Genomic DNA, 23,394 nt, shown 5'->3' on the forward strand with positions numbered 1-23,394 from the left:
TTTGTTTGTTTTTTGGTTTTTCTTTCTGCAGGTGGAGGAATTAAAATACAGTGAATGAAATAAATTGCCATTGAGGTAGTTGGGAATTCAAAGATCTTTTGTGTTACCAAGTATTTTAAACTATTTCTTAAACTTTGTTTGGGTCCATGGAAGGTGTTTATGATAGAGGAAGTAATTTGGGGAAGGGGCAGAAATCTTAAGAAACTTAATTAGGCCCCTGGCTTATAAGCTGGGAAAAATTGCTGAACTTCAAGTGTGTGAAACCCTCCCTGCCCGGGAGTTAAATAAAATGGAGATTCTATTTCTTTTCCTGCTGTCTTTAATTAAAAATTCTTTTTCATATGCTGACTCTCCATTGTTGCCTGGAAACAAAAAGATGTCAGCCCTGAAGGTTTCCGGCCTGCCCTAGGAGGAGGATCCCGAAACCCAGAACATCTAAGAGGTCAGTATATTTTTACATAAACAGTGCTGAAGACAAGCAGGGAAATGATAATTTCCTTTTCTTCTGTTTAGTTAGACCATATTTCCTGTTATCTGCTCCTAAGTGTTCTGCAACTCTCAAAGCTGTTTTAGAAGCTACAGGAGGTTGTTACTGCTTTTGATGTTGTTATTTTCTAAAATATTTATGACCAAAAAAGGATATTTGTATCTTTGTTCCATGGGAATAAGAGATATATTTGTTTTTGGTTTTTTTTTTTTTAAGTTTCTTGTTTGTTTGTTTTGTTTTGTTTTGTTTGAGATGGAGTCTCATTCTGTCACCCTGGCTGGAGTGCAGTGGCGCGATCTCGGCTCACGGCAACCTCTGCCTCCTGGGTTTAAGCAACCTCTGCCTCCTGGGTTCAAGCAATTCTCGTGCCTCAGCCTCCTGAGTAGCTGGGATTACAGGGGTGTGCCACCACACCCAGCTAATTTTTGTATTTTTAGTAGAAATGGGGTCTCATCATGTTGGCTAGGCTGGTCTCAAACTCCTGACCTCAAGAGATCTGCCTACCTCGGCTTCCCAAAATGCTGGGATTACAGGTGTGAGCCACCATGCCCAGCCAAAAGTTATTTATTTTTATTTTTTTACAATTGTGGTAAAATACACTTAACATAGAATTTAGCATCTTTACCATTTGAGGTGCACAGTTTAGCGGCATTAGGTACACTGATGCTGCTGTGCTCCCATCACCACCATCTACCCACAGAACTCTTCATCTTGCAAAGCTGAAACTCTTCAACAGTAACTTCTCACTTCCCCCTTTGCCAGGCCCTGGCAGCCACCATTCTTTCTGTCCTGGTGAGTTTGACTATTAAACCTCATATAAGTGGAATCTGTGAGTATTTGCCTTTCTTGGCTGATTTATTTCACTCAGCATAATACCCATAAGGTTCATCCATATTGTAGTATAGCTCAGAATTTCTTTCCTTTTTCAGGCTGAATAATATTCCCTTGCGTGCAGAGACCACATTTTGTTTATCCATTCATCCTCAGTAGATGGACACTTGAGTTGCTTCCACCTTCTGGCTGTTGTGAATAATGCACTATGAACACCATTCCTGTGTTCACAGCGTAGCCACTGTGCCTAGCTTAATGAATTTATTTAATCCTAATTACCCCTCAAAGACCCCATCGCCAAATACCATCAACATATGAATGTAAGAATTAAGGCCTGGTATGGTGGCTCATGCCTGTAATCTCAGTACTTTAGGAGGCCGAGGTGGGTGGATCACCTGAGGTCAGGAGTTTGAGACCAGCCTGCCCAACATGGTGAAATCCAGTCTCTACAAAACTACAAAAAATTAGCTGGGCGTGGTGGCAGGTGCCTGTAATTCCAGCTACTCGGGAGGCTGAGGCAGGAGAATTGCTTGAACCCAGGAGGCAGAGGTTGCAGTGAGCCAAGATCGCAGCACTGCACTTCATCCTGGGCAACAAGAGTGAAACTCTGTCTCAAAAAAAAAAAAAAAGAGAAGAGAATTAAGTTTACAAATTTGAGGGAGACATTCAAACCACAGTAAGTATATAGCACCCTCCCTTTCAGGATAAGACCTAAACATCCAACACTTCACTTTTGCTCACATCCTATTATGAACTTGGTCACAAAGCCATACTGAATGGCAAGGGAGGCTGGGAAGTATAGTGGTTATTCTGGACTACACTGCACCCAGCTGAAAATTCTATGTTTAGTTGTTTTTTTTTTGTTTTTTTTTCAGACAGAGTCTCACTCTGTTACGCAGGCTGGAGTGCAGTGGTGCCATCTTGGCTCACTGCAACCTCCACCTCCCAGGTTCAAGCAATTCTCCTGCCTCAGCCTCCCAAGTAGCTGGGATTACAGGTGTGCAGCACCACACCCGGCTAATTTTTGAATTTTTAGTAGAGAGATGCAGTTTCACCAAGTTGATCAGGTTGGTCTCAAACTCCTGACCTTGTGATCTGCCCACCTCGGCCTCCCAAAGTGCTGGGATTACAGGTGTGAGCCACCACGCCAGGCCAAGTTTTGTATTTTTTTTTCTGGTTGTTGTTGTTTGTTTTTTTTTGAGATGGAGTCTTGCTCTGTCACCCAGGCTGGAGTGCAGTGGCGTGATCCCGGTCACTGCAACCTCTGCCTCCCAAGTTCAAGCGATTCTCTTGCCTCAGTCTCCCGAGTAGCTGGGACTACAGGCACCCGCCACCACACCTGGCTAATTTTTGTGTTTTTAGTAGAGACAGAGTTTCACCATATTAGCCAGGCTGGTCTTGAACTCCTGACCTTAAGTAATCCACTCACCTTGGCCTCCCAAAGCGCTGGGATTACAGGCGTGAGCCACTGTGCCCAGCCGAACTTTCGTGTTTTTAGTAGAGACGGGGTTTCACCATATTGGCTAGGCTGGTGTTGAACGCCTCACCTCAGGTGATCTGCCCGCCTCAGCCTCCCAAAATGTTGAGATTCCAGGCGGGAGCCATTGCACCCAGCTGAATATTCTGTTGTTATGGAGGAAAGAGAATGGATACTAACGGACAACTAGAAATTTGTGCTGTACCATGTCTCATACTAGATGCTCAGTAAATATTTGCTGGACTAATGAAATACTGTCAACCAGAAATATACGAATGCAATAATGAAAATGCTCCAGGGAACAATGAGGATTTTTAATTTAAAAAATAGACTGGGGGCATGGATGGATGTTTTTATGAGTATAAATTGGAATATTTACCACAGACAGAGCCAAAGGTTTTCACCAAACTGAACAGAAAGTAGGATTAGATTTGGTAAGCTATTGGGTGCAGTGGGTCACACCTGGAATCCCAGTACTTTGGGAGGCCGAGGCGGGCGGATCACCTGAGGTCGGGGGTTCGAGACTAGCCTGACCAACATGGAGAAACCCCATCTCTACTAAAAATACAAAATTAGCTGCGTGTGGTGGCGCATGCCCGTAATCCCAACTACTCGGGAGGCTGAGGCAGGAAAATCGCTTGAACCCGGGAGGCGGAGGTTGCGGTGAGCCGAGACTGCGACATTGCACTCCATCCTGGGCAACAAGAGCAAAGCTCTGTCTCAAAAACAAACAAACAAACAAACAAACAAAAAACTGGTAAGCTTAGCAAACAACTCTAAAATGGTGTGCCTAAGCATAAGGACACAGAGGAGAAAATCAAACTAGCCAGTCTATTGTTTGGGAAGCTGAAATATACATTATGACGTCCTTGTAAATTCCAAATCCAGGTCAATATAAAGGTCTAAAATGTAAGCAGCCTTCAAAATATTTTATATACCAAAAGCAAGTAGACACACCTATGTGACAAAAATCTCTTCTGTGACCCATTCATTTCAAGCAGCATGCACTTGATATGTAAGTTCAGCGTTTTTTTTGTTTTTGTTTTTGTTTTGAGACAGAGTCTCGCTCTGTCGCCCAGGCTGGAGTGCATTGGTGCGATCTCGGCTCACTGCAACCTCCGGCTTCATGGTTCAAGTGATTCTCCTACCTCTGTTTCTTGAGTAGCTAGGATTACAGCGTGAGCCAACACGCCTGGCTAATTTTTGTATTTTTAGTAGAGACCAGATTTCACTATGTTGGCCAGGCTGGCTTGAACTCCTGACCTTAAGTAATCCACTCACCTTGGCTCCCCAAAGTGCTGGGATTACAGGTGTGAGCCACCGTGCCTGGCCAGCTGGTCTTTTCTGGTGTGTAGATTTTTCTTGAAAACCTCTATTTCCAGCTCACTGCCATCGTTCCTTGCCTCATCATTTCACACCTGAATAGGGCCACAGCCTTCCCATTTGGGTCTCTCCTCCTTCTGATCTAGACTATACACTCCCTTCAGATGATTCTTCATGATGCTACATCCTGGCTCAAAACATCCAATGATTCCCAGATCAACTCTTAACCTCTTAGCTTAGCATTGTAGGATTTCCACAGTTGCTTGTTAATCAATAAATCCAATGTGTCCCTCATTATAGAAAATCTGCTCTCTGGACATTCTCCTTTTAATTTCATTTTATTAGTGGATCATGTGTTAACATGGTTCAAAAATAGAACAGCATAAAAAGTGATATGGGAAAAGTCCCCTTCCCTTCCCTGCTGCCAGCCATTCCATTCCCCCATGTCCCCTCACTCTTAAAAGCTTCTTGTGCATGCTTTAGGGTCCTTTATGCAAATATAAGCAAGTACAGTTATATTTTCTTTTTCTTTTTGTAGTGATGGGGGGTCTTACTATGTCGTCCAGGTTGGACTAGAACTCTTGGGCTCAGGGGATCCTCCTGCCTTGGCCTCCCAAGCAGCTGAGACTATAGGAAGATGCTACCAGACCTGGCTAAATACAATTACTTCCTTTTTTGTTGTTGTTTTTTTTTTGTTTTGGAGACAAAGTTTCATTCTTATTGCCCAGGCTGGAATGTAGTGGCACGATTTCAACTCACTGCAACCTCCGCCTCCCGGTTTCAAGTGATCGTCCTGTCTCAGCCTCCTGAGTAGCTGGGATTACAGGTGTGCACCACTACACCTGGCTGATTTTTGTATTTTTAGTAGAGACGGGTTTCACCATGTTGGCCAAGCTGGTCTCGAACTCCTGACCTCAGATGATCTGCCCGCCTTGGCTTCCCAAAGTGCTGGGATTACAGGCGTGAGCCACCCCACCCGGCCGAAATACAGTTATATTATTTTCTTATCAGCCTCCCTGCCTTTTACACAAAAGGGAGGTTACTGCATTCCAGATATTTCTATTTCTCTATTAGTATACAAACACCTCCCTTACTCTTTTTCTTTCTTGCTTCCTCCCAATTTTTTTTTTTTTTTCCTGAACAATGTTTGAGTTTCATTCACAAGAAACATGGAAGTCATCTGTGAGGCTCTGTCCCAGAGAGAAGGGGCCTTCCCTCATGCCTGTTACTGGAATGTGGATAAACACAAGTGCAAATCAAATAAACTGCAAATTACTCTGTGTCTTTTCCTAGTCAATACAGCAACGGTCCTCAGCGGTACAGTACCATTCTGGAAAAAAAAATGCTGCCTTCCCATCTCCTAAGGCAGCAGCAAATTCTTCCTGTCGCCTCCTATTGGCCAACGCAGCCGAAGATTTAAAAGTCTTTGGTTCGTAGATAGCCAGATCCGCTAGGACTTTCTTGTGGCGCTCCACCTGGCACTTAATTAAATTGCCAGTGAACCCTGGGTACTTCGGACCGTGTTCCTGGGTAGCAGCTGTAATTCGATTAATCCAGAGGGTCCTCATGATCCTCTTCTTCAGGTTTAAGGCTTTGGTGCATTTCACAAAGGCTCGAGTCCGGGCTCTGACGGCCAACCTGTAGCAGCAATTTTCCCCGCACCCCGCTCCCCCGCCGGAAGTGCTTGGCGTGCTTCAGCACCTCCTGAATCCGCCAGTAGCGGTAGGTGACGCGATTTCGCAGCGGTGAGGAAGGCCAAGACGCCCGCGGGCCAGCCTCCCGGATCCTCAACAACACACGCCCTGCGCGGCCGCCATCTTGCTGGGCATCGCTTCCTCCCAGCTTTTAAGTTTTTAAGAGCTGCACGGTTTTTTTGTTTGTTTTTGAGATGGAGTCTCGCTCTGTCGCCCAGGCTGGAGTGCAGTGGCGCTATCTCAGCTCACTGCAACCTCCGCCTCCCAGGTTCAAGCGATTCTCCTGCCTCAGCCTCCCATGTAGCTGGGATTACAGGCGCGCGCCACCAGCCTGGCCAATTTTTTGTATTTTTAGTAGAGATGGGGGTTTCACCATGTTGGTCAGGCTGGTCTCGAACCCCTGACCTCGTGATCCACCTGCCTCGGCCTCCCAAAGTGCTGGGATTACAGGCATGAGCCACCATGCCCGGCCAAGCTGCACAGTCTTAATAGTGCATGGAGTACAAATACTTATTTGCCTTCCATACCTACTGGATATGCAGTGGTTTCCAACCTTCTGTTATTGCAAACAATGCCTCAGTGAATAACCTTGCATACACATACACCATTTTGCACACAGATGACCGTATCTGCAGGGCAAGTTCCCAGAAGGTATGCTGAAGTTTTTCACCACTGTGCTAGGTCCCTTTTGCTTTGGTACCACCTATGGGCCTAGGCCTTCTTACCAGGGACCTGGTAAGCTCCCTTGGTCCCTTAAAGAGATTTAGCCCACAGGACAGTTGAGTAACTGGTACATTGTATGCATAACTCACAGGACGTTGAGAGGTGACAGCATGCTGGCAGTCCTCACAGCCTCCGCTCGCTCTCGGTGCCTCCTCTGCCTGGGCTCCCACTTCGGCGGCACTTGAGGAGCCCTTCAGCCCACCGCTGCACTGTGGGAGCCCGTTTCTGCGCTGGCCAAGGCCGGAGCCCGCTCCCTCAGCTTGCAGGGAGGTGTGGAGGGAGAGGCGCGGGCGGGAACCCGGGCTGCGCGCAGCGCTTGCGGGCCAGCTGGAGTTCCGGGTGGGCGTGGGCTTGGCGGGCCCCGCACTCAGAGCAGCCGGCCGGCCCTGCTGGCCCCGGGCAGTGAGGGGCTTAGCACTCGGGCCAGCGGCTGCGGAGGGTGTACTGGGTTCCCCAGCAGTGCCAGCCCACTGGCGCTGCGCTCGATTTCTCACCGCGCCTTAGCAGCCTTCCCGCGGCGCAGGGCTTGGGACCTGCAGCCCGCCATGCCTGAGCCTCCCCCACCCTCTGTGGGCTCCTGTGCGGCCTGAGCCTCCCCTATGAGCGCTGCCCCCTGCTCCGCGCTGCCCCCTGTTCCACGGCGCCCAGTCCCATCAACTACCCAAGGGCTGAGGAGTGTGGGCGCAGGACACCGGGACTAGCAGGCAGCTCCACCTGCAGCCCCGGTGGGGGATCCACTGGGTAAAGCCAGCTGGGCTCCTGAGTCTGGTGGGGAGTGGAGAACCTTTATGTCTGGCTCAGGGATTGTAAATACACCAATCAGCACTCTGTGTCTAGCTCAGGGTTTGTGAATGCACCAATTGACACTCTGTATCTAGCTACTCCGGTGGGACCTCAGAGAACCTTTATGTCTAGCTCAGGGATTGCGGATACACCAATCGGCACTCTTGTATCTAGCTCAAGGTTTGTAAACACACCAATCAGCACCCTGTGTCTAGCTCAGGGTTTGTGAATGCACCAATCGACACTCTGTATCTAGCTACTCCGGTGGGGCCTTGGAGAACCTTTGTGTCCACACTCTGTATCTAGTTAATCTAGTGGGGACGTGGAGAACCTTTGTGTCTAGCTCAGGGATTGTAAACGCACCAATCAATGCCCTGTCAAAACAGACCACTCCGCTCTACCAATCAGCAGGATGTGGGTGGGGCCAGATAAGAGAGTAAAAGCAGGCTTCGCGAGCCAGCAGCGGCAACCTGCTCAGGTCCCCTTCTGCGCCGTGGAAGCTTTGTTCTTTCACTCTTTGCAATAAATCTTGCTACTGCTCGCTCTTTGGGTCCACACTGCCTTTATGAGCTATAACACTCACCGCGAAGGTCTGCAGCTTCACTCCTGAAGCCAGGGAGACCACGAGCCCACCAGGAGAAACGAACAACTCCAGACGTGCCGCCTTAAGAGCTGTAACACTCACTGCAAAGGTCTGCAGCTTCACTCCTGAGCCAGGGAGACCACGAACCTACCAGAAAGAAGAAACTCCGAACACATCTGAACATCAGAAGGAACAAACTCCGGACACGCCGCCTTTAGAAACTGTAACACTCACCGTAAGGGTCCGCGGCTTCATTCTTGAAGTCAGCGAGACCAAGAACCCACCAATTCCGGACACAACGTGAGAAACACAGCTTTATCTTCTACCAGCTCTAAAATGTATCCAGTAGAAAGTATCTTCACTTGCCCCAGATGAAAATGCGAAGAGGGCTGCATTAGACTCTCAGGGCCTCTGCAACAAAGTACTACAAACAGGGTGGCTTAAAACAACAGAATTTTGTCTCGCAATTCTTGAGCCTAGAAGTTCAAAATCAAACTGGCAGCAGGGCTGTGCTCCCTCTGAAACCTGTGGGGGACCCTTCCTCAAGTCTTCCTCGCTTCTTCCTCACTTCGGTGGTTTGCAGCATTGGGCCAGCCTCTGCCTTTGTTGTCACGTGGCATTCTCCCAGTGCCTCTGTCGCCATATGTCCATATTATTACAAAGACACCAAGCATATTAGGTGAGTGTGACCTCATCTTAACTAATTGCATCTGCAACGACCTTGTTTCCAAAGCAGGTCATATTCTCAGGTATGCGAGCGTTTAGGACTTTAACATAGCTTTTTTAGGAGGATACAATTGAACTCATAACACAGACCCAAAACCTTTCTGCTCATGTTAGGTTGGGGACAATCTTAGAGTCACTTTACTGATTTGTTTGTTTGTTTTGAGATGGAGTCTTGCTCCATTGCCCAGGCTGGAGTGCAGTAGTGAGATCTTGGCTCACTGCAACCTCAACCTCCCGGGCTCAAGTGATTCTCCTGTCTCAGCTTCCTGAGTAGCTGGGATTACAGGCGCAAGCCACCATGCCTGGCTAATTTTTGTATTTTTAGTAGAGAGGGGTTCGCTGTGTTGGCCAGGCTGATCTCAATCTCCTAACCTCAGGTGATCTGCCCGCCTAACCCTCCCAAAGGGCAGGGATTACAGGTGTGAGCCATTTGCGCCCAGCCAAGATCACTTTAAATCACAAACTTGTTCTCAATTCAGAAACTAGTATGTCCAGTCCCAGATATTTATCAGTCCTTCAAGCTTCATTCCAAGGCCAGCCAGCTGTGGTCAGGGCTGGGGCTGCTGGTCTGCAGGAAGGGGAGTGGCTGAAGGTTTCTGCTCCCTCTGCTGACCCCCTTGGTGCCAGGGGAGGGGGAGTGGAGGTTGGAGAAGGATGGGATGGATTTGACCTGGCTAGGAAGCTCTGTATTCTCAGGGCCTGCTATGGCTATTCCTTTCTTCTCACCAGGATTTTTGGAATTTCTCTGGAAATTTCCACTCTGGATCTCCTAATTCCAGTGAATGTCACTCAATTTACACACTTTCTCCCTCTGCTGTTTAAAGAAGGTGGATCCTCAAAATTGAAGGGCTTTTAAATCTTTGTAATTGTTTTTCCTTTTATTTTCAGAGGGAGTCTTTCTACATTGCTTAGGCTGGTCTTGGACTCCTGGGCTCAAGCTATCCTCCCACCATAGCCTCCCAGATAACTGATTATAGGCATGCCTCACCACATCTGGCTTATTTCTAGTTTCCCTGTTTATTTATTTATGATTCTTGTCTTTTCTTTTTTTTTTTTGAGACGGAGTCTCGCTCTGTCACCCAGGCTGGAGTGCAGTGGCGCGATCTTGGCTCACTGCAACCTACGCCTCCCAGGTTCAAGCGATTCTCCTGCCTCAGCCTCCCAAGTAGCTGGGATTACAGGCACGTGCCACCATGCCCAGCTAATTTTTGTATTTTTAGTAGAGACGGGGTTTCACCAGGTTGGTTAGGCTGGTCTTGAACTCCTGACCTCGTGATCTGCCCGCCTCAGCCTCCCAAAGTGCTGGGATTACAGGCGTGAGCCACCGCGCCCAGCCCGATTCTTGTCTTTTCTGAGACAAGGTCTTGCTCTGTTGCCCAGGCAGGAGTGCAGTAGCATCATCTTGACTCACTGCAGCCTCGACCTCCTAGGCTCGAGAGATCCTCCCCTCCAGCCTCCCGAGTGGCTGGGACTACAGGCGTTTTTTTTTTTTTTTTTAAGAGATGGGGTCTCACTGTGTTACCCAGGCTGGCTGTGAAACTCTTGGGCCCAAGTGATCCTCCCACCTTGGCCTCCCAAATTCACCGTGGTCTCGATCTCCTGACCTCGTGATCCACCCGCCTCGGCCTCCCAAAGTGCTGGGATTACAAGCGTGAGCCACCGCGCCCGGCCTTAAAGGGTTATTTTTAGAATAGTTTAAGATTTACAGATAATTTGCAAGATAGTGCAGAGTTCCCATAAACCAGTTTCCTCATATTTGTATCTTACATTAGTATGGCACATTCGTTAACAATAAACCAACATTGGTACGTTATGTTATTGATATTATTGGTACATTATTTAAATTTCCTCCATTTTCTCCCAATGTCCTTTTTCTGTTCCAGGATCCCATCTAGGACACCACTTATATTTAACCATCATGCCTCCTTAGATGCCTCTTGGCTGGGGCAGTTCCTCACCTCTCTTTGGTTTTGGTGACCTTGTCAATCTCCATAACAAACAGAGAGGTTCTCTAAAAGAAAATAGTATTTATTTGGGAACAGGGCATTGCAATGGGGCCATGTAGGCCATTTTAAGCTGTGTGTGTGAAATTCAGGGAGGTAAAGGAAGACCAAGATTTTTAAAGACAAAATGAGGAGGATTACATATTGTTTTTGATAATTAGCCTCAGCTACAAGTATCAATCAGGGTGATACCAGTCTGAGGTTGGACAGGCTATTGCTGGGCAGATGTCCTGGCAGGAATCTTCTTTTGGGAAGGCTGACATGGCCTCTGTGGAGGGTGTTGATCTTTTATGAGCATTTGTGACATCACGCATTTAGGAACAAGAATCCTCTTCATGGCTTTCCCCAGCTCTATTTGTCATTTTTTTTCTCTCTTTCAACACAAATGACTCCATTTTGATTCTGACAACATTCACAACCTTGACCGATTTTAGGTTGGCTATTTTGTACGACGTCCCTCTGCTGGGATTTGTCTGATGTTTTTCTCACGATTAAACTGGGTTATTGGTTTAGGGAGTTTGGTATAAAAAATCTATTTGGTCTTTGTCCCCAGTTCTGACACAGAACTCCTAAACCCCTTGGAACTTCCTAGGCAATAGGAGTGCTTTTGTTATTCATAATGACTCCTTTAATCAAATCACAGTTTATGTTAATGAGATGGCTATTTGTGGGCTCTAGGATGGATTCAGGGTGGGGCTGGTGCAACACACCATGTGATCAGAGGGTTGTAACTTTCATTCAGCCCCAGCATGTCCCTACTCCTCTTGCGGGAAGGGAAAGGGGCTGTAGGTTGAATTCAATAACTAATGGCCAATGACATAATGAAACCTGGATAAAAATCTCTTAAACAGGGTTCGGAGAGCTTCCAGGCAGGTGGGCACACAGAGGTGCTGTGAGGGCAGCACTCCCGCCCTTCACCCCCCGTGCTGCGCATCTCTTGCACTTGGCTGTTCCCGAGTTGTGTTCTTTACAATAATCTTCTAACAGTAAAGTGTCTCCCTGAGTTCTGTGTCGTCCCAGGGAATTGCTGAACCTCAGGGGAGCTGTGGCAATCCCTCAGTTTCTAGTGGGCAGGGTAGAAATGTGGGCATTCTGGGCACCCCGCTTGTGGGTGGCGAAGGGAGGGCAGTCTCCCTGCGCTAATCCGTTAACCAGTAGTTTCGCGCTAATTCAGCTGGTGTCAGAGAACTGGGGAATAGGTCGTCGATGCTGGAAAGGGCAACGCGGTGTTTGGTGCCGGTCAGGGAAGAAGGCGCAGAGGGAAGGTGTAGGCCTGCCTTCCGCAGAGCAGGGTGAGGTTCGGCCCTGTAAGGCCGCAGGAGTGGGCGAGGCTGGAGCGAGCGCCGCAAGAAGGCGGCAGAAGCGCGTCTCCCAGGCAGCGTGGGCGAGAGAGGACGGGTGGCCGAGAGGCAGAAGCTGGCTAACGGCGAAAGGCCCGCGTTCCCGAGCGCGCGGCACCGCGGCCAGGGCAGGAGGAGGCCGGGCGGCCCCGCGGCCCTGCGCAGAGAGCCCGGTTGCACCACCAGGCGGGCAGCAAGGGGGCGCAGCGCGGCGCGGCAGGGATTCGCGGGCCACCACCCGGCGCAGGAGCGGCCGCGTCTCGGCCTCAGAAGTAAGTCGGGGTGCTGCGGGCCGGGGCGCTGCGGGCCAGGGCAGGGGGTGGGCGCTCGCCGGGGGCGTGCTGGGGCCGGGCGAGGGTCGGGCAGTCCACCCCGGGCCCCTACCGGGGAACAGCCGTCTCCTGAGTCGAGGCCGCTGGGCTGCAGCCGGGACGGCCGGAAAGCCGCCTCCAGCTGCCAGAAGGGGGCGGGGCTTCCGGTGGGGCAGCCTTAGGGACCTCGCGGCCCGGGGCAGCGCGGCCTCCGCGCGCTGCTGGCGTTCTTCTCTGCGGGACCCGGGCTGGCTCGGCCCGGCTGTTAGTGCGCATGCGCGGCGACGCGGCCTGAGAGCCTGGGTTCGCGCGCCCTGTTCCCCTCCCACGGGCCCCTGGCCGCATGCCCCACGCCCATGTTAGGGGCAGAGCCGCAGGACCTACCCGCCGCTAGAAAGCACGGGTGACTAGGACCTGCGTGTGGGGAAAGGCTTCCTAATGACCCAGCGCCTACGTGCCATGAAAAAAAAGATTGATACATAATAACATTAAAAAACGGAAGCTGGGGCCGGGCGCGGTGGTTCACGCCTGTAATCTCAGCACTTTGCGAGGCCGAGGCAGGCAGATCACTTGAGGTCGGGAGTTCGAGACCAGCTGGGCAACATGGTGAAACCGTGTCTCTACTAAAAATAACAAAAATTAGTCGGTCGTGCTCCTGGTGGTGCTCCTGTAATCCCAGCTACTCGGGAGGCTGAGGCAGGAGAATCACTTGAACTCGGGAGGTGGAGGTTGCAGTGAGCTGAGATTGCACCACTGCCCTCCAGCCTGGACGACAAGAGCGAAACTCCGTATCATTTAAAAAAAAAAAAAAAAAAAAGATGGGCCAGATGCTGTGGCTCACGCCTGTAATCCCAGCACATTGGGAGGCCTAGGTGGGAGAATCTCTTGAGTCCAGGAGTTGGAGACCAGCCGGGCCAACATGGCGAAAACCCCTCTGCAAAAAATAAGAAAAGTTCGTTTCAGCTACTCCGGAGGCTGAGGTGGGAGGATCGCTTTAGCCAGGGAGGCAGAGCTTGCTGTCAGCAGAGATGGTGGCTCTGCACTCCAGCCTGGGTGAGGGAGTGAGACCCTCTCTCAAAAAAATAAAATAAAAAAGAAAAAAAATCCCCTACCATTAATTAAAGACAGATGGCAAACTGGGAAAAAATATTTGCAACATCTATCACAGATAAAGGGTTGAGATCCCAAGTACGTAAATAACTCAAACATTGAGGGAACCAAAGACCAAATAGGCAAAAGACATGAACTGACAATCTGCACAAAAATGACATAAAACTGGCCCTTCAGTGAAAAGATGTTCCGTTTCTCCCATAGGAGGAGAAATGCAGGGTACTCTGAGATACCATCACGGTTCTAACTGATCCAGTTGCTAAGTGTAAAGCAACAGGACAGGCTGTGGGGTAACAGATGCTCTCATACATTGCTGGTGGGAATGCAAGATGGTCCAACTCCTAGAGAGGAACATTTAGTATTGTTTAACGAAACTACATATGCATTTACCCCTTGACCCGGCAATTCTACAGGTAGGAATTTACTCTGGAGAAACGCCTACACCAGTATAAAAGTGTATATATGTACAGGGTCACTCATTGCAGCATTGTTTGCAATGGCAAAATTTTGGAAACAACTTCAGTGCCAATAGATAGGCAATTGGGTGAATAAACCCTGGTACATCCACACAATGCACTTAAAATTAAACAGTGAGGAAGGTCTCTGAACTGATGTGGAGTGATTTCTAGGGTATACAGTACTAGGAAGTGAACAAAAGTTAAACAGAGAGTACTGTATTAGGCTACTTTTTGTGTGAAACATTCAAGTATCTCCTTATTTTGGGAAAGAAAAAGAGAAAGAAAAGGGAAAAAAGAAACCTAGGAAGAAAAAACTAGAAACTAATAAATTGGCTACTTGCAGTGGGTGGATGAGAATGGGGTGAAAGTCTAAGAGGAAATGACACATATCCAGGAATACCTTTTTTGGGGGCAGTTTTGACTTTTCAAAGCATGTTAATGTTTTAGTATTTAAAAAGTAAAACTAAATCAACATAAGATGGGGGAAAAGAAACCTAAAATTGAATACGAACAGAGGTGAACAAATGAGCTAAACTGCATAGTAAATTAACCATAGAAATGCAAACTCAACTTTGAACACAGCTCTTTGACTATACACCTGTGTGTAAACAAAACTACAAAGAAATTTTGCACTTAGTTGGTAGTGATCTGGTATAGCAATTCTGAAAATATTTTCTGTGTATTGTAGGATTAAGCAAATAAGTAAATATAATGATATTCTTGGGAGCTGGGATCCTCACTATGAGAGAAGAAAAATAAAAATATGGAGTGAAGGGAGGCAAAGAAGATCTTCATGAATTGGAATGAGAGATTCCACAGATTACTTATTAATTACGAAGATAAAAAAGGAACCGTTATAGTGAAGAAACTTGGAAACTTGGTGGATAACACTTAACTTTTCGTTTTTTTTGGAGACAGAGTCTCGCACTGTCACCCAGGCTGGAGTGCAGTGGTGTGATCTCGGCTCACTGCAACCTCTGCCTCCCAGGTTCAGACAATTCTCCTGCCTCAGCCTCCTGAGTAGCTGGGATTACAGGCACACATCACCACACCTGGCTAATTTTTGTATTTTTAGTAGAGACAGGGTTTCACCATGCTAGCCATGCTGGTCTTGAACTCCTGGCCTCAAGTGATCCGCCCACCTCAGCCTCACAAAGTGCTGGGATTACAGGTGTGAGCCACCGCGCCTGGCCTACTTTTCATTTTGACTTAAGAGTTTATTTCTAAGATCTGTCTGCTGAGAGAGCTGGGGAGCAGGGCCACCCAAGTAGCAATGAGCATTCCTGATGCCCATATCTTGTTTTCTAAATACCACTGTCCATTAAAAGGAGCCAGAGCTCCTGGGAGAAATGGCTCATTGTGGGAAGGGGAGGGAAGGTCTGCGATGAGTCAGGAGCAGCTTGTTCAAAACACAAGGAGGTGCTCAAAGAATAATAGAGACAGGTCAGAAGGACACAGGGGTCAGCTTGATGGGGCTCCAGTGGCCAAACCTGGAACAATTTGAATATCAAAATTAATAATGGCAATAATGAATTATCACATTGAATAAAAGAGAATCCATGAGTCCAGAGTAGTACTAAAAAGCAAATAAACTTAGCAACAAATACATTAACAGAGGTGGAAGAGGAGAATGCCAGCTAATGATTGCTGAAGGAACAACAGAATTGGAAAAGTTGGCTAGTCTGAAGGTAGCGAGTTATCTCAATTGTTCATAGTCAGTTACAGATTGAACTCTTTGTTCTGTTCTTTTCTCCCTTCTCACTACTGCATTTGACTAATCATACAGAAAAAGTTACCACATTGTAGGCTGGGTGTGGTGGCTCACGCCTGTAATCCCAGCACTTTGGGAGGCCAAGGCGTGTGGATCACCTGAGCCTGACCAACATGGAGAAACCCTGTCTCTACTAAAAATACAAAATTAGCTGGGCGTGGTGGTGCATGCCTGTAATCCCAGCTACTCAGGAGGCTGAGGCAGGAGAATGACTTGAACCCGGGAGGTGGAGGTTGCGGTGAGCTGAGATCGCGCCATTGCACTCCAGCCTGGGCAACGAGCGAAACTCCATCTCAAAAAACAAAAAAACAAACAAAAAGCTACCATGTTGCAACTAACACAGTCATGACTGATTCAGGTGGGCGCTTACTGGGTGTCTTGGTCTGTTTTATGCTTCTGTAACAGAATACCTGAGACTGGGTAATTTATAATGAACAGAAATTTATTTGCCTTACGGTTCTGGAGGCTGGGAAGTCCAAGATTGAGGAGCCACATCTGGTGAGGGCCTTCTGGCTGCATCATCTCATGGTGGAAAGCAGAAGGGCAAGAGGGTGGGCAAAGGAAAGAGAAAGGAAGGGGCCAAACTCATCCCTTTATCAGGAGCCCACTCCCACAATAACAGCAGAGCCTTTATGACCTAATCACCCACCTCTCCGCACTGTTGCACTGGGGATTACATTTCCAACACATGCACTTGGGGAATACATTCAAACCATAGCATTGGGGAATAAGATGCCAAAGCCCCGCTCCACAGATTACGTATGAATTACAAATATATACAAGGAACCTTTACAGTGGTTCTTCTGGAAGCCACCTTAACCATGTGAACAAAGTCAGTGTCACCAATTTGAACTGACATCCTATCCCAAAAATGCATAACCTGAATTGGATTTAGGAAACATTAGACAAACATAAATTGAGGGACCAGCTGCAATATAATGGGGCTAACTGCTTCTTTTCCGAGAAAACACCAAATGGCGGATGATGCCGGTGCAGCGGGGGGGCCCGGAGGCCCTGGTGGCCCTGGGTTGGGGAACCGTGGTGGCTTCCGTGGAGGTTTCGGCAGTGGCATCCGGGGCCGGGGTCGTGGCCGTGGACGGGGCCAGGGCTGAGGCCGCGGAGCTTGCGGAGGCAAGGCCGAGGATAAGGAGTGGATGCCTGTCACCAAGTTGGGCCGCTTGGTCAAGGACATGAAGATCAAGTCCCTGGAGGAGATCTATCTCTTCTCCCTGCCCATTAAGGAATCAGAGATCGTTGACTTTTTCCTGGGGGCCTCTCTCAAGGATGAGGTTTTGAAGATTATGCCAGTGCAGAAGCAGACCCGTGCCGGCCAGCGCACCAGGTTCAAGGCGTTTGTTGCTATTGGGGACTACAATGGCCACGTCGGTCTGGGTGTTAAGTGCTCCAAAGAGGTGGCCACCGCCATCCGTGGGGCCATCATCCTGGCCAAGCTCTCCATTGTCCCCATGCGCAGAGGCTACTGGGGGAACAAGATCGGCAAGCCCCACACCGTCCCTTGCAAGGTGACAGGCTGCTGCGGCTCTGTGCTGGTGCGCCTCATCCCTGCACCCAGGGGCACTGGCATTGTCTCTGCACCTGTGCCTAAGAAGCTGCTCATGATGGCTGGTATCGATGACTGCTACACCTCAGCCCGGGGCTGCACTGCCACCCTGGGCAACTTGGCCAAGGCCACCTTTGATGCCATTTCTAAGACCTACAGCTACCTGACCCCCAACCTCTGGAAGGAGACTGTATTTACCAAGTCTCCCTATCAGGAATTCACTGACCACCTTGTCAAGACCCACACCAGAGTCTCCGTGCAGCAGACCCAGGCTCCAGCTGTGGCTACAACATAGGGTTTTTATAGAAAAAAAAATAAAGTGAATTAAGCGTGAAAAAAAAAAAATGGGGCTAACTTTTTTTTTTTTTTCCAAGACCAAGTCTCCCTCTGTCGCCCAGGCTGGAGTGCAGTGGCCCGATCTTGGCTCACTGCAACCTCCGCCTCCCAGGTTCAAGCGATTCTCCTGCCTCAGCCTCCTGAGTAGCTGGGACTACGGGTGCGCACTACCACGCCCAGCTAATTTTTGTATTTTTAGTAGAGATGGGGTTTTACTACGTTGGCCAGGATGGTCTCGATCTCTTGATCTCTCGATCTCTTGATCTCGTGATCTGCCCGCCTCGGCCTCCCAAAGTGCTGGGATTACAGGCCTGAGCCACCGTGCCCAGCCAATTTTTGTATTTTTAGTAGAGACAGGGTTTCACCGTGTTGGCCAGGATGATCTCAAACTCCTGACCTCAAGTGATCCACCTGCCTTGGCCTCCCAAAGTGCTGGGATTACAGGCTTGAGCCACCGGGCCCAGCCGGGGCTGACTTTTAACAGATGTCAAGGTCATGAAAGACTAAGGAACTGTTCCAGATTAAAAGGGAATAAAGAGACATGATAGCTAAATGACATGTGTGTCCTTGAATTAGGAAAAATGATATTGCTAGCAAGAATGTTATTTGGGACAATTGACTAAATGTGAATAGTAGTTATTAGCATTGGATGGATGCTGATATCTGAATCTGAATATTGCAGTGTCAGATTTTCTGCATCTGATCGTTGCAGTGTGGTTATGTTGCAGAAATGTTCTTAGGAAATACAGCTTGAAGTACTAGGGTGAAGGGTCATGGTTTCTGCAATTTAATCTCAAATGGTTCTGGAAAGAAAGTTATACTTTGTACCACTGAGTGGATATACAGTAATTCCCCCCTTAGCTGTGCTGTTGCTTTCCAAGGTTTCAGTTATCTGTGGCCAACTGCAGTTTGAAAATACTAAATTAAAAAAAACAAAGAAAATATAAAATGGAACATTCCAGAACATCTCATAAGATTTGTTTATTTAATTTTGATAGATTTAGAGGGTACAAGTGCCCCTGTTTTGTTACATGGGTATATTGGGAAGTGGTGAAGTCTGGATTTTGAGTGCAGCCATCACCCCTGATTGTGTACACTGTACCAAGTAATTTCTCATTGTTCACCCCTCCCACCCTTCTGAGCCTCCAATGCCTGTTATTCCACTCTCTGTGTCCACATGTACACATTACTGAGCTCCCACTTAGAAGTGAGAACATAATTCATGAGTTTTAAATTGTGTGTGGTTCAGAACAGCATGATGAAATGTCACACCTTCCTGTTCTGTCTCACCTGGGACACGAATCATCTCTTTGTCCAACAGATTCTCCCATTTGTCACTTAGTAGCTCTCTTGGTGATCAGATCGACTGTTGTGGTATCACAGTGCTTGTGTTCTAGTCATCCTTACTTTATTTAATTTTATTATTAATTACCCTATTTTATTATTAGTTGTTAATTTGTTATTGTGCCTAATGTATAAACTTTGTCATAGGTAAGTAATAGGAAAAAATATATATAGGGTTCAGTACTGTCTGTGTTTCGGGCATCCACTGGGGGTCTTGGAACATACCCCTTGTGGATAAGGGGGGACTACTCTACCACAATTTGCTTAATATGTTCCTTATTGAACATTTAAAATTTTCCAATTAAAAAAATAATTCTTGGCCAGGTGTGGTGGCTTATGTGTATGATCCTAGGGCTTTGTGAGGCAAAGGTGGTTAGATCGTTTGAGGCCAGGAGTTCGAGACCAGCCTGGGCAACATAGCAAGAACCCATCTCTATAAAAAATACAAAAATAATTAGCTGGCAATGGTGGTTTGTGCCTATAGTATCAGCTACTTGGGAGGCTGAGGCAGGAGGGTCAGTTGAGCACAGAAGTTTGAGGCTACAGTGAGCTATGATAGCACCACTGCACTCCAGCCTGTGATATACCCTGTCTTAAAAAAAAAAATTTTTTTTTTTTTTTTTTGAGACGGAGTCTTGCTCTGTCACCCAGGCTTGAGTGCAGTGGCACCATCTCGTCTCACTGCAAGCTCTGCCTCCCAGGTTCATGCCATTCTCCTGCCTCAGCCTCTTGAGTAGTTGGGACTACAGGCGCCTGCCACCACACCCGGCTAAGTTTTTGTATTTTTAGTAGAGACTGGGTTTCACCATGTTAACCAGGATGGTCTCGATCTCCTGACCTTGTGATCCGCCCGCCTCAGCCTCCCAAAGTGTTGGGATTACAGTCGTAAGCCACTGCGCCCGGCTAAAAAAATCATTTTTATAAGGATTGTTGCTATTAAAGCCTTCACAGGCTGGGCGCGGTGGCTCCTGCCTGTAATCGTAGCACTTTGGGAGGCCGAGGTGGGCGGGTCACTTGAGGTCAGGGGTTCGAGACCAGCCTGGCCAACATAGTGAAACCCCATGTCTACTAAAAATACAAAAATTAGCTGGGCGTGGTGGTGGGCACCTGTAGTCCCAGCTACTTCGGAGGCTGAGGCAGGAGAATCACTTGAACCCAGGAGGCGGGGGTTGCAGTGAGCCAAGATCATGCTTCTGCACTCCAGCTTGGGTGACAGAGTGAGACTCTGTCTCAATAAATAAATAAATAAATAAACATTAAAAAAGAAGAAAATAAGAGGTTGTACGGACCGTGGGAGGTGAGAGCGGTAGATTCTGAAGGCAGCTGCTTATGCTGTTGTGCACAGGATTCTCATATTACTGCAGACACTCTCCACACCATGCTTACGCCAGAGTTTGTTTTGTTTTTTTTTTTTTTTTTTTAGACGGAGTCTTGCTGTGTCGCCCAGGCTGTAGTGCATTGGCGCAATCTCGGCTCACTGCAATCTCCGCCTTCTGGGTTTAAGCAATTCTCTGCCCCAGCCTCTTGAGTAGCTGGGATTACAGGTGTGTGCCACCATGGCCAGCTAATTTTTGTATTTTTAGTAGAGATGGGGTTTCACCATCTTGGCCAGGCTGGTCTTCAACTCCTGACCTCGTGATCCACCTGCCTCGGTCTCCCAAAGTGCTAGGATTACAGGCGTGATCCACTGCACTTGGCCTGCCAGATTTTTTAAGTTAATGACACCCCTGGCATTGTCCTAGGATTCATGGGTCTAATCCCAGCTACAATGCCTAAATTTAGACTTGGACAATAGGGGATCTGTAATTAGCTGGATCATTGCCTCTAGAAGATTTTCTTGACTAAGAACCACAATATGAAGCTTTGTGTTTGAGGACCTCATAATTCTCCAAGACAGTTTGTGAAAATCAGTATAAATCTAAAATTGAAAGGAAAATGTGTTTGACCTGAAAAATACTGAGTCAAAAACAAAAGTCACTTTTAATGGGAGTGTACATTGGTATAACTGCTTTGGAAAACAGTTTAGCGTCATCTCTTAATTCTGCACATTAATTAGCTTGCTGGGCGTATGCCTGGTGTAGTAATGGGTCCACACCCAGAGAAATGCTTGCCCAGGGGCTCCAGGAGACAAGTGAGTGGATGTTCAGAACAGTATTACTTGTTAGAGGAAACAAACTGGAGATAACCCCATGTTGATCCCCAGAAGAATGGCTAAACAAAGTAGGATATGATCACAAATAGAATATTAGATAGCAGTGAACATGAATAAAATGCAGCTTTGCAAAATTATATGTGTGAATCTTAGAAACATTGAACAGAAAGAATGCAAGGCTTGGAAATCTACTTATTGAATAATATTCTTATAAAGCAAAAAAAAAAAAAAGCAAACAAAAAACCATACCTGGCCTCAGCTCTTTTTTTTGTTTTTGTTTTTTTTTGACACAGAGTCTTGCTCTGTCACCCAGGCTGGAGTGCAGTGGTGCGATCTCGGCTCACTGCAAGCTCTGCCTCCCGGGTTCATGCCATTTTCCTGCCTCAGCCTCCCAAGTAGCTGGGACTACAGGCGCCCACCACCATGCCTGGCTAATTTTTAAAAATATTTTTAGTAGAGACAGGGTTTCACCATGTTAGCCAGGATGGTCTTGATCTCCTGACCTCGTGATCCGCCCACCTCGGCCTCCCAAAGTGCTGGGATTACAGGCATGAGCCACCGCGCCCAGCCTATCAGCTCTTGTTTTATGAGAAATCCCGGCAGTGATAGGATGTCTCATTTGAAATTTTCTTTGTGGTGGGGCAATTATGCACAACATCTGTAAACACTTCCCGGGCATCAGACTTGATTCATTTTCCTATTTATTTCCTCCTCTTTGGGAGAGAGTATTCTAATTAACATCATGTATGTCCTACCACAGATTAAAGAATCCCCCATTCCCCTAGACCAAGAAGGAGAGGCTGCAAGTCTTTGCTTGAAATTGTTGTGCTGAAAGTGAAGCATTCAGGGTTCCGATGGCAGAATTAGGACTCCATCCTTAGGGTAGCAGGAGAAGTCTGGTAGTGCCCTTAGAAAAGGAAGGTTAAGGCCGGACGCAGTGGCTTACACCTGTAACCCCAGCACTTTGGGAGGCTGAGGCAGGTGGATCACCTGAGGTCAGGAGTTTGAGACTAGCCTGGCCAACATGGTGAAACACCGTCTCTACTAAAAATACAAAAATTACCTGGGCATGGTGGCGGGCGCCTGTAATCCCAATACTTAGGAGGCTGAGGCAGGAGAATCGCTTGAACCTGGGAGGCGGAGGTTATAGTGAGCCGAGATCGCGCCACTGCACTCCAGGCTGGGTGACAGAGTGAGACTCCGTCTCAAAAAAAAAAAAAAAAAAGGAAGGTTAAGAGTTAATAGATTAATCGATTCAGCTCTCAGTTCCTCATCAGAATTAGGGAGGATTAACATGAGGAAAGAAATCCAGAATAACTAGTTAAGCCCATACACTGCACCTCCTTCACCAGATAACCCATCAGGAGTGCCAAATTTGGCTACTTTTGTCTGTCACTCATTTTATTCAGCAAAACCTTAAGCCAACTTCATTATTTTGCCAGGAAAACAGACCCATTTCCTGCCCTTGAAGGTTTGCAGTCTCAAGGGGGAAAGCAGTACAACTTTTACAAGCAGTTATCAAGGTGGGTGGGTGGTGTTGCAGGCAAGCGTGGAAGGGGCCCACCTGGCTAGGGGGCAGGCCATACCTCCCTGGGAGGTGACGTTTGACCTATGAGACGAGCCCTAAAGGACAGGTAGGGATCCCCCGCGGATGCCGCGCTGGCGATGCAGGGCCTGAGCAGCCAGTGGAGGAGGGCAGCGGGAAGCGCGCTCTGCAGGAGCCAGACGTCCCAGCCCGCGTGGCCAGAGGTGGCAGGGGCGCGGCCTGAGCGGGGCTGGCGCGGGCAGGATTTGGGGCTGCGCCAGGGGCGTCTCGACCTGGCCCTTTCCCACGGTCGGTTCCGGCTCCCACGCCTCCACTGCCATCTGCGCTGTCCTTGGCGACTACGCCTTCACCCCACTGGGTGCGTTTCAGCGGTCTCAGAGCCGGGCAGGTGCGGGGCCAGGAGCGCTCCGCGGCCGGTATCAGGCCTGCAGGTAGGAACGCGCGGCCGCCCGGGGCTCTGGGGACTCCGGTGTCCAGGTGACGAAGTCGCCGCTCCCACGGGGGACTCAAGCCCGTGAGTGGGTTTCCTAAGAACTTACCAGATTGCGCGGCTCGGGTTTCCTGCCTTGGATCCTGCTTTTTATTCCCCAGGGGGAGTTATTTATAGACAGGAATCGTGTGTTCAAGGCCTGGCTCCTCGGACTCGGCGTTTTTCTTGTTCAAGGTGCTTCAATGGGGGCTAGATGCCATCATCTTCCAGGGCTGGAATCTTGTAGAAAACGAGCTGTACAGGCAGGAGTTCGGTTCAGCCCTATCATCTGTTCTTGGCCTCTTCTGGAAACAGGCTAATTCTCTGTTTAGGGCTTTATCATTTTATAACCCAGTAACATACTAG

The 23,394-nt window shown here is 48.2% G+C and overlaps 2 protein-coding genes and 1 pseudogene across 3 annotated transcripts in view; 2 read left to right on the plus strand and 1 right to left on the minus strand.

Moving 5' to 3' along the window:
- Positions 1–5,407: 5,407 nt before the first annotated feature.
- Positions 5,408–6,647, minus strand: LOC116482396 (large ribosomal subunit protein bL20m). Its single transcript, XM_058427850.1, is given in 3 exon segments — positions 5,408–5,776; positions 5,778–5,904; positions 6,625–6,647. Coding segments are annotated over 3 exon segments (519 nt in total).
- A 5,413-nt stretch (positions 6,648–12,060) lies between these two features.
- The window catches only part of HLCS (holocarboxylase synthetase), a 241,208-nt gene continuing 229,874 nt past the window's right edge, over positions 12,061–23,394 (plus strand). The window contains exon 1 of one of the 2 annotated variants that reach the window (XM_032176144.2): positions 12,061–12,242. Coding sequence is in view for 1 of the 2 variants with exons in the window: in XM_032176141.2 (XP_032032032.1) it covers positions 22,679–22,990 (312 nt within the window). In the remaining variant the exon portion in view is untranslated. Of the gene's footprint in view, positions 12,243–22,441; positions 22,991–23,394 lie in introns of those variants that run through there. The other variant, XM_032176141.2, reaches the window with a different exon arrangement.
- On the plus strand, positions 15,991–17,476 carry LOC116482571 (small ribosomal subunit protein uS5-like; annotated as a pseudogene).

The sequence above is a fragment of the Hylobates moloch genome, unplaced genomic scaffold, assembly GCF_009828535.3.
Source record: "Hylobates moloch isolate HMO894 unplaced genomic scaffold, HMol_V3 SCAFFOLD_14, whole genome shotgun sequence".
Lineage (NCBI taxonomy): Eukaryota > Metazoa > Chordata > Mammalia > Primates > Hylobatidae > Hylobates > Hylobates moloch.